We start from the raw sequence: 10934 nt of genomic DNA on the forward strand, positions 1-10934 counted from the left end.
TCACATTTTTTTCAGAACCTTGATGTCTTTCCAACACGATTCCATGTAGTAAGATTCGTTGATCTGCCCGTACACCCCAAATTTGAAGTGATAAGAGTTTCCTCCACGGCCGGCTGCCTCGTACTTGAGGGTTCCATCGATATAAATCTTAACCGTTGATGCATTCACATCATGAATCACATTCAGCCTAAACCATTTATCATAAACGTTTGGTACTAGAATTGGATCCCTATAGTATGAGAGTGAGCCATTGTAGACTCTGAGCTGTAGAGTTGTGGCATGTGGAGGGCTTGCTCCTAGCACTTGCATTATGCACACACCTGATGTACCACAAGGCACGTACCCGTATCCTTCGAATTGCCATACATTGGAAGAATAATTGTATCCCTGGGAATGAATTGATGCACCAAAATTAGACCCAAAGGTAAATGTTGGCTTTAGACCGGTCATTTAGTTATGAGTTAATTATCCCATTAATCCTTATATTTTTAAATCACTCAAAAGATTTATATTATATATTTATTTCCGTTAAAATATATTTAACAATTATCGTGTTTTTTCCGTATTGCAGCATATCATAATTGTAGTAATTTTAAGTTAATATCTAATAAAAATACTATTTTTACTCTTAAAGGTCATATCACATAGTTAAGAGAGTGATGACAAATGTATTTTGAGCCATACTTTTAAAATATATAAGGATCAATTGGATGATTAGCTCAAACTGTAAGAACTAAAGTAGTACTTACCAATAAATTAAGTATATAGAAGAAAATAAATTAGTTCCTAAGAGTAGGCGAGTGGTTTTTAAGTAATTTTATTGATCACCCGCATTCAAATCTTGAAGAGGGTAAAAATTGAATTGCATTATATACTCACATACACACATCCCCTCTTTCCTTTTAGAGACGAACAAAAAATGAAATAAACAAAAGCACACCAACGGAGAGGGAAAGAAAGAGAAACAACTAAACAAAAAACGCAAATTATTGGAGAGTGGAAAGTGTTTTACAGTGATGGAAATTTCTGTACGAGGCTTGGTGGGACTACTCTTGGATAAAGGCTTGTCTGTTGAGTAAACCCACAGCTTGTGAACTCCATTTACAAAGCTGTAGCGATTGCAAAGCGGCAAGTTATATGGCTTCTGGATTTGGTAATTTGATGTGTTTAGTGGGAGTTCAGTGAAACCATGCGTTGGATCCTCTGGCCAGCAGTTCATCCAACGAATCAAAAGAAACATCAAGTTAATTTCAAGAGCAATATTGTTACAGAGAGCTCCCATAGTTTATTTTCTGGTGGAAAAGCCAAGAACAAAGTCCTTTTTATTTGTGGAATGACGCAAAAATATGGTAGTGGTATCTAAAAGAGTAGCTTGCAAAGTATCTGATATTTTAAAGACGATTATATCCGGGGATAATTCCATGTTACCTCCTTCATGAAATGTCAATTTTTAAAATATTTTGTAAACTATTATAAAGCTTAGTTTACCCCATTTTTGTCAAGAGGACAAAAATTATTTTTTTTGATCAACCGGCCATCCTCATTTTTTCGTTTATCTTTTGAAAAAAATATATGATAAATTAGAGTTTACAATAGTTTAAGGATATTTTGAAGATTTTCATTCCATGAGGAAAATAATTCAAAATTGATCTTTATATATTTAATACTTCATTAAGTGCTCTGCAGATTTGTATAAAATTAAAGAAAATGATAGGAAGCAACTGTATGTAGAATTATTATTAGGTTGTTTTAATTGTCTATTTTTTAAAGGCAATGTTGAGGGTATGAGGAGAAGTTTTATTGATAACCAAAAAAAAAAAAAGGGAGGACATAATAAGGTTTACCTAAACAAAATTTAGAAAAAATATGGGACGAATTGAAAATATACCAATTCCATAAAGTTTTACGTTTGGCCCACTTAATTTTTAAAGATTTACATTATAGTCAATATTAGTGTATAGTTTCTACATTATGGATTTATGGTCTTCCTGTTGCCGCATTGGTTTTAATGATGTTATATTGTAGCCAGCAGAAGTTTGTAGCTTCTTCATTTTAGCCCCCCTCGAAACCAAGTATATAAACTTGAGGTAGTCCCCAACTCATGAGCTAGCTTTTAATTTTGAGAATGAGTTAGTCCACGAACTTCTACATGTAATTGTACAGCCAAATTATTTTACGATATATAATTAAAAGTAATAGTCGACCTACATTTTAAATTGTGTTGCATTCAGCCACTAACTTTTTGGCGCAAAAGGAGACATTTATTTTATGAGCATACGGTATAATTTGATCAAGAACCGTTAAAATAAATCTTCCAAGCATGCGAGTGTTGTATTGCTAACATCTTCTTTTGTTAGCATCCATTTGGTTACATTACATAAATCAATATGCTCTCTTTATTCTCCTTTCCTTGGACTGTCTTGCTCGTAGGCATTTTGTCTTTAGTAATGGACAAATATACTCCAGTCAATTCTATGTCAATTAAATTAATTACATTAGAGAAAGGGAATCAAAATGACAAAAAGGATATTCCCATGACTTCGCAATTCATAACTCAGAGCATATTCTCCTCAGATCTTGCATCGTTTACTCTTTGTATGGATGCAGATGATCAAACTGTTTATTCAAATCGTAAAATTAAGCATAAATTACGAGATTATGAAATTATGCAAGAGTAACACTATCTACCCTAGCTCTTAAAATTTCGTGTTCAAAAATTGCCTCCAAAAAGATGGTCAAAATACATATATTGTACCCATTCAATAAATGTCACATTAATTACATGAAACCTCATTAGCTAAGCTATGGGTTGGATCGTCTTTCTATTGGTGATTTCTAATGAAGATTTATTTGAAAAATATAATTTAAGAGTTTCTTGCGTGGCTTTCGACGATGTCGGATCTTTTTACGGGTTCATTAATTCCCATTTTCACAGGTTCCGTAAAACATCATTAGAAACATCTTTTAATTGTTTCCTTAAAACAAATCAATTAATTCGATAGTTTTTAGATATTACGCACCCCATTTCATCCCACCCCAAATTAAACAAATTAATCAATTCAATTCCCATGGATTTAACCTTGATCTTTCGATTCACGGCAAGAATCAAGTAGAACAATTAATTGAAAAAAATTGTCGCATTTAATTAATTTGTTTCGTGAATTATCTATCAAAATATGGTAGCTAGCAGATGGATGTTTTTCATCCTAAGAAATAAAAGCTAGTCAAAATGCATTTATTTATACTTTAATCGAAAGTGGAACCATTGCATCAATTTCTACAAAATATTCATTTCACGTACAAGCGATACAAAAAATCAATCGCATTTTTTCAGAACCTTGATGTCCTTCCAACGAGATTCCATGTAGTAAGAATCATTATTTTGAGCATAAACCCCAAACTTAAAATAATGAGAGGTTCCCCCACGACCAGGCGCCTCATACTTCAGAACCCCATCAATATAAACCCTAACCTTGGAATTATCCATATCATGAATTACGTTCAGCTTGAACCATTTGTCATATATGTTTGGGACAATGACCGAAGCTCTGTAATATGAGAGGGAACCATTGTAAACCCTAAGCATTAGGGTTGTGGCATGTGGGCTAGCTCCAAATACTTGCATAATACAAACGCCCGTCGTGCCGCATGGCACGTACCCATAACCTTCGAATTGCCAGACGCCAGAAGAATAATCGTATCCCTGAAAAAGTAATCGGAAAGATTGAAAAATCAGAAACTATTTGTGCAAATATTTGTTATACGTACAATTGTACACCCATACAATAGAATTAATCACGTTCCTTATTGCAAACTACACACACACACACATATTCCCCTTTGCTTACGGTTTTTATTTTTATAAAGGTTTGGATAGGTTTTTATTTTCATAAAATCTCACATACTAAACACCAACCATTAACTCTTATTATTTTTTATACTTGGGTGAAAATGATAGAAAAATAAATGATAAAATTGTAAAATTCTACGGGGGAAATGTCATTTCTCCTTTATTCAACATAATTCTGCATACTTACATGTACACGGATCTCAGTTCGAGGACTAGTTTTGCTGGTAAGAGAATGTGGCTTGTCTGTGGAGTAAACCCACAGCTTGTGAATGCCATTTTCGAAGCAGTATCGGTGATCTTCCGGCACATCATACGGCCGTTGTACAACCAAATTTGATCGATTTAATGGAAGGGATACAAACCCAATCGTAGGATCAACTGGTCCCCATGCATTGGCTTGGTATGATATGAGAACAAGATTTAAGCGTGATACCATCAAGAGAAAATTAATGGAATTGATCATGATTAATTGTGGGAGGTGAAAGCAGATGAAGAGAATTGATACTGGATATAATCGATATCCTGAAACAACCTTTGCTTTTTTATAAGTATATTTACGAGAGACTGGAGTGAGTATTGGTGGGGGGGGGGGGGGGCGGGGGGGAAGGGTGTGGGGGAATATACAGTTACAAATGGTGGCCGGCTTTTTAAATTTTTATAAAAAAAATTTGAACCGTTGATCCCACGTTGTGCAGCGATAAATATTCAAAGTCAAAAGAAGTATGTTATAAAGTCAATTCATCCATCGTTTCTATTGTTAGATTAGTACTAATAGAAAGTCGAAAATTAAATGATATACAATGTTTACTTAAAAAAAAAAAGGATTACGTCGAGGGAGATAAATTTAATTTGTTGTTGAATGGGGGAGTAATATATGATAACTATGAAAAATAAATCGAGAAATGTAGAGTGCCTATAATTCATTATAATTAAATTTCAGCTTTCACTCTCACCTTAATGTTCTTTTCAACTAAATCAACCTTCATTCTTCATTAAGAAAACTAAAATTATTTTTTTAATCTTTTTAAGAAAAATCACAAATTAGAAACTCATACCCACAACAATCATGGCTATTTCTTTATCCAAGATGGAAAAGTTGCAGAATATTTTGCATGAAGCTAATTCTAAATACCCAATCCGGGTCATTTGACCAGCGAAAAATTGCATTTCTGTCATCAACTAAAATACCGCCAAATGTAGGCTAATTAAGCACCTAAATCAAGCCTAATAATGAAAATCCATTTGGAGCTAGTCCATTATCAGATTGACTGTACAAGTCAATTTTTAATCTACATTTTATTTTAATATAGTTTAATTTTTTAATAATTAATATAAATTCAAATGATCAGCAAAAGTTAGTGGACTTGCAGCGTCATGGGTCGTGGGGATTGTTAAATTGCCAGATATGTACATCCATTCAAAGGGGAAAAGAAAAAAAAAAGAAAACTGGAATAGTTAGAGTTGAAAAGATGGTTATGGAATTAGATGCTCTGTAGCAAAAGACAAAGACTATGATGGTCCTAGTAAGATTAATTAGTTTAAAAATAATAATAATAATTTATAATGAAAATTATAAAAATTGATTGTAGTTATAATGAAAATGAAAATGAAAATTATAAAAACTGTATTAGTCAGAGTTAAGATCCATAACCATTTGGTGTGTTGTGCTTTCTTCAAATTTTCGAGTATTTTTTTTTTAAATGAAAATGCTATTTTTCAAAAAGAAAGAAAAAAAAAAGGTGAAATTTTCGTTGACTGAGCATCAGAATGCTAAAGCGTACGCAGCACACAATGTTGAGTAGAAAACAAAGTTATTCCATATGTTCAATTGGAAGATCTGATCAAATTGTAAACAAAGCTCGTTCAGAAATTAAATGTGTTGGAAATTAAGAAAACATTTTCATGCAACATTATATTTGATCCTAAAGGTATGAAATATATATGTGCGATGATACTATTGTGTGTTTGTGTGTTTACAGATTCAATTTTTAATAAAAAGATAAAATTTAATAAGTCTCGTGAGAATTAATTCTCCGACTCTATCACACTCATATAGTAAAAAGGGAAATAGTGTCATGGTTCGTTTCAGCTCACGATAGTAACTAAGAACTAATTTAAAATTTAAATCACCAACATTTTTAAGATAACTATTAAAATAGACGGAGTATGTGCTAACAATTTAGCTGAAACAAATTAGCTGTTGCTTATTCTAGAAATGTTTAATTCACACACACATAAAGACACTCAATGATTGATTTAATTCACACACACATAAAGACACTCAATGATTGATTTATCTAAAATACAAATTATTTAAAACACAATATAAGACTCTAAAAGTTTGAAGAAAATTCAGCTTTTTACAAAAATAAGAACCTCTAAAATCAACAATTGTTTTATTGTCGGTTTTGATTCGCAAATAATATGCAGCCTTATCAACCTCTTTAATTTTCACAAACAATCTGTGGTCATACCAACCTCTTTAATTTCCTCCAATCTCATAACATGTCATCAACACCTTTGATATGTTTCAGTATAAAGTATATAAAGTTCTTTGCATCAAACAGCAGGAAAAGAAATAAATAAATAAATAAGCATAAATGATCGTGGATTTCATTTATGAAGTACACACCTATTATCTGTGTGAAGTGAAATTGCAATCAAATGAATAAGATATGGGAAAATATCCACCGTCCACCCATTTTTTACACTTTTTTTAAAAATACACAATTCCTTCATTTTTTGGCTGGAATCCACCTAAAGTTATATATTTTTTCACTTTTCCACTTCCGTTTGGAATCCATTAAGAAAACTAACGGAAACTTAAAAAAATGACCATTTTACCCCCAAAACGAAAATTACAATTTCACCTTAAAAATTACAAAAAATAATTAGATTAAATCTAATTATTTTCCCCATCAGTCAATAAATAAATTAATTCCATAACCATCAAATGCAGGTTTTTTTTAAAATATGTTTGTAATTAGAATGCTAAATTATAACAGTAGTATTAAAAATAGCTCAATCTCACAAATTATCAATTGAATTTAAGATAAGTAGAGTTTTATTATTAATTGAATTATAATCTCTAGTAGTTAAGATTTTTTTGTACTTCATTACTGTACCAATAATGATATTCATCATTAAATCTTATTATTTTTGGTATTTTTTAAGGTGAAATTGTAATTTTCGTTTTGGGGGTAAAATGATCATTTTTTAAAGTTTCCGTTAGTTTTCTTAACGGATTCCAAACGGAAGTGGAAAAGTAAAAAAAAAATGTAACTTTAGGTGGATTCCAGCCAAAAAATAAAGGAATTGTGTATTTTTTAAAAAAGTGTAAAAAACAGGTGGACGGTGGATATTTTCCCATAAGATATTGACATGTTTACTGTGCGTGCATGAACATTGCATGACGATTTTTTTTCCTTTTTCTTTTTCCTTCAGCTGCTTTAATTCAAGAAATTTTGGATTTGGAATAAGGTTTAAAATTAAAATTATTTTCTACAAGGATATGAAAACCTGCACTTTTGATTGACCCTTGTTAAACCTTGGGGTGTTCAGAATCCAATTCGATCTACTCAATTCGTCTGATCCGCAAAAATCCAATCCGTAAAAATCTGATATATGGATTGATGGATTGGATTGAATTAAAAATTTGAAAATCCACAGTCGGTGGATTAGATATGGATTTACTTCTGTAAATCCGTGAAAATCTAAAAATCCACAAAAAAAAAATATTTATTTAATTAATTAAAAAAATAAAACTTGTCAATGTGGTGTTACTACTTACCACTAAATAAATAAGTTAAATGTAGTTACATTAAAACTATACATATATTATCCGATAATAATATATAATAAACATAATTCAATAATTCAATAATTAAATAAACAAATATAGCTTTCTAAACAGTTAATTTTAGTTGATTTTTATAATTTTCGTTAATCTTCATGTATTGGTTTAAACAAATGAGATTTTTTTTTTTCACTGTGTTATATTTTGAGACTTTAAATGTATTATTCTAACTTTATTTAAACACTTAATTTATTAAATCTTATTCAATTTTGAATTTGATCGGTAGTAAACTTATTTTTATATTAGATTTTTTTAATTTAATTAGTTCATAGAATGAACATAATTAAAATTTTTAATCAGCAAAGCAATCCGCAAAATGGTGGATTAGATATGGATTATGTCAAATCTGCATTCGTTCCGCAGACGTATGGATTAGATTTGGATTGAATTTGTCAATTTGTGAATTGGATTGAATTGAAAATTTATAATTTGTAAAATCATGAATTGGATATGGATTGATGTCCAATCTGCAAAATCTGATCCGCGAACACCCCTAGTTAAAACTTGTAAAATGGAGAAAAATTGAGATTAAAAGTGGAGTAGGTGGTGGCTAGCAACCATAATCAGACACTCAATTCAAGTTTCAGTGAGTTGTTCAAGGCGATTTAGGCCTATGAACCCTAAAACCAAATAATAATGGAGAAACATCATAGGTTTAAGATGAACTTGGAAAGTAAGTGAAAGATGATACCAAAATGGGGAACGTGCGAGATTGTAAAGGGAGTGTGCCTAAGGACGTCCTCATAATTTGGGAACCTAGATGAAATCTATCGGTGCTTTTTCCTCTTCAGATAGGGTTATATATCTTGGTTATTTCTCTTTTGTGACCGTTATATTGTCGTTGTTAGCAAACTTGAGGAACAAGTCGGTGGAGTTGTTTATCATTTAGGCCCTCGAACACGCATAAGCGATTTTCATTTGGTAGTCCGGCTGAATATTGAAACAGTTTTTGAGGTGGCATTTACAATACGAAAAATCATACTTGGTCACTAACAAAAAACCACAATGACTGAAACAACTTACTGTAGCATGACGACGTTGTCGTTTTGTCTGGAATAGTAATTGTAGCATGAGCAGTGCAATATTTTGATGATGTTCAAATATCAGTGCTCTTTGCAATACTCACATGAGAGTCAAAATATCCTGCTTTTATAACAAATTTGCCCTTCAAAGTGAGCCAATTGCCGCGGCCTCTTTTGATTGATTCTTTGGGGATGCTGAGCGCTCATCATTTCAGCCAAACATCTTGCTTACTTTGCTGATTTGCCAATTGCCACGTGTCATTTGTTTGTTGTCTCATGAAACATTATTCAATATCTCCCCCCACCCCCCACAAAAAAAACTGCATTACACATTAAAAAGATCATTGTAATTTGTAAACAGGTGAAGTAGCACTTTTAGTAAAGCACTTTTCCACCTGTCACTATTTAGTTGTTTTATTCTCCGTAAAATTTCTGTTCCTTTTATTTTTAATCACTGTTTTTGCACAAGGTTAACTGCCCCGAGTTATGTGCTCTATCATTATGCAACTTGTTTAAGCTTTTTATTTGATTTTTTATGTGAGTGAAAATACAAATTTTACTATCTAACTCATATGTGGATTGGCCGTGGTCATCTCTACTCTTATACTGCATTTACTAAACTAGAATTAAAATGAGTTGAAATCGGAATGGAAATGAATGAGAATAGGCTGGAATGAAAATAGGGAATGTGAATCAAAATAAATTGTTTACTTGAATTGTAGAAATCGAAATCAGAATGAACTTAATTGCCATTAATGTGTTTACTTTGTCTTGGAATCGGAATCGAAATGAATTAAATTATACCAAATTACTAAAAAGTACTTAATGAATTATTGTCATAATTATTATTAACTAATATATTAATTAATTGTAAAATTTTTAATTAATTAATTATAATAACTATATTAACAATTATTATAAATTAATATTAACTAATAATATTAATATTAATTACTTAATTAAAATAATATATTAATCATTGTGATTATTTATTCAAAAATTATAATTATTAATAATTATTGTTAATAATATATTAATATATTAATTAGTAGTAATAATTATATTATTTTTTAATTAATAATATTAATTATAATAATATTATTAATAATTATTGTTAATAATATATCAATATATTAATTATTAGTAATAAATTATTATTTAATTAAAAATAATATATGAATTAATTATAATAATTATATATTTTTTTAAATATAATTAATTAATAGTATATTAATTATTTTGATTATTTATTCAGGAACAATAATAATATTATTTCATTAATAATATATTATAATTTATTATATTAATAATTATTATAATAGTATATTAATTAATTAATTAATTAAAATAATAATAATAATAAATTAACTATTGTGATTATTTATTCAAAAATTATAATTATTAATAATAGTTAATATATTAATTAATAGTTATAATTAATTAATTAACTATAATAATAATTTATTAATTATTGTGATTATTTATTCAAGAACTATAATTTTTATTTATATATTAATTACTCATAATATATCAATTAATTAATTAATTATATTATTATATTAATTCATTATAAAAGAGGACAAAGTGGGCATTTTTTTAATTTTGGGGATGGTAAATTGGTCAATTCTAGAAATGAGAGACTCATTCCCACCTCTCCCATGGGAATCAATCTCCAATTTCCCATTTCCAAATAGTGGTGGGCCCCACCATTCCAATTCCAATTCGTACTCCATATTTACGAAGTAAACGCCATCAATCATTCTGATTCCGGATTCTGATTCCCCAATCCGGAAAGTAAACGCACCGTTAACAAATTTTTAAAACTCCATAATGTGACACATGTTAAGTGGATGGTGAAATATGGGGCTCGAAAACCAAGTGTCATCGAAGCAAACCCAAAATCTAGCCACCGCGCTAACCCCCTCGCATAATTGAAGTTTGAATAAAATCTAACTACAGGACTATAGATGTCCTTCAATATCCTGTAAATATTTTTTTTTCGTCGGCTATTAAGCAACAAAGCCGGTATATGTTAATCAACTTTTCCCAATTTGACTTAAAACATTTTTTCATTTACTACTACTTTTATTACACTTGACCAAAGACCAAGATCATAGAATAGCTTATATAAGCAAAAAGATTAGTTCATCAAACATTTGCATGCAAACTATGGCAGCCCAAATCTTAGGATTCTGCCACGCGCAGC

At 30.2% G+C, this 10934-nt stretch overlaps 2 protein-coding genes across 2 annotated transcripts; both read right to left on the bottom strand.

Annotated features, from left to right (window-relative positions):
* On the bottom strand, window positions 1–1282 carry LOC18035807 (citrate-binding protein). Its single transcript, XM_006427798.2, has 2 exons — window positions 1013–1282; window positions 1–387 (listed from the first exon to the last, which is right to left on the bottom strand). The coding sequence occupies exons 1-2, from the start codon at window positions 1280–1282 to the stop codon at window positions 1–3; spliced, it is 657 nt and encodes a 218-aa protein (XP_006427861.2).
* A 2034-nt stretch (window positions 1283–3316) lies between these two features.
* On the bottom strand, window positions 3317–4286 carry LOC18036061 (citrate-binding protein). Its single transcript, XM_006427799.2, has 2 exons — window positions 4038–4286; window positions 3317–3703 (listed from the first exon to the last, which is right to left on the bottom strand). Exons 1-2 carry the CDS (start codon window positions 4284–4286, stop codon window positions 3317–3319), a joined length of 636 nt encoding a protein of 211 aa, XP_006427862.2.
* Window positions 4287–10934: the final 6648 nt, after the last annotated feature.

The sequence above is a fragment of the Citrus clementina genome, unplaced genomic scaffold (assembly GCF_000493195.1).
Source record: "Citrus clementina cultivar Clemenules unplaced genomic scaffold, Citrus_clementina_v1.0 scaffold_7, whole genome shotgun sequence".
Taxonomy (NCBI): Eukaryota; Viridiplantae; Streptophyta; class Magnoliopsida; order Sapindales; family Rutaceae; genus Citrus; species Citrus x clementina.

Coding starts and splice junctions, on each gene's coding strand:
- LOC18035807 (XM_006427798.2), bottom strand. CDS start 1,282: ATGGGAGCTCTCTGTAACAATATTGCTCTTGAAATTAACTTGATGTTT. Junction 388..1,012: donor GTACAGAAATTTCCATCACT/GTAAAACACTTT, acceptor ATTCATTCCCAG/GGATACAATTATTCTTCCAA.
- LOC18036061 (XM_006427799.2), bottom strand. CDS start 4,286: ATGGTATCACGCTTAAATCTTGTTCTCATATCATACCAAGCCAATGCA. Junction 3,704..4,037: donor GAACTGAGATCCGTGTACAT/GTAAGTATGCAG, acceptor TTACTTTTTCAG/GGATACGATTATTCTTCTGG.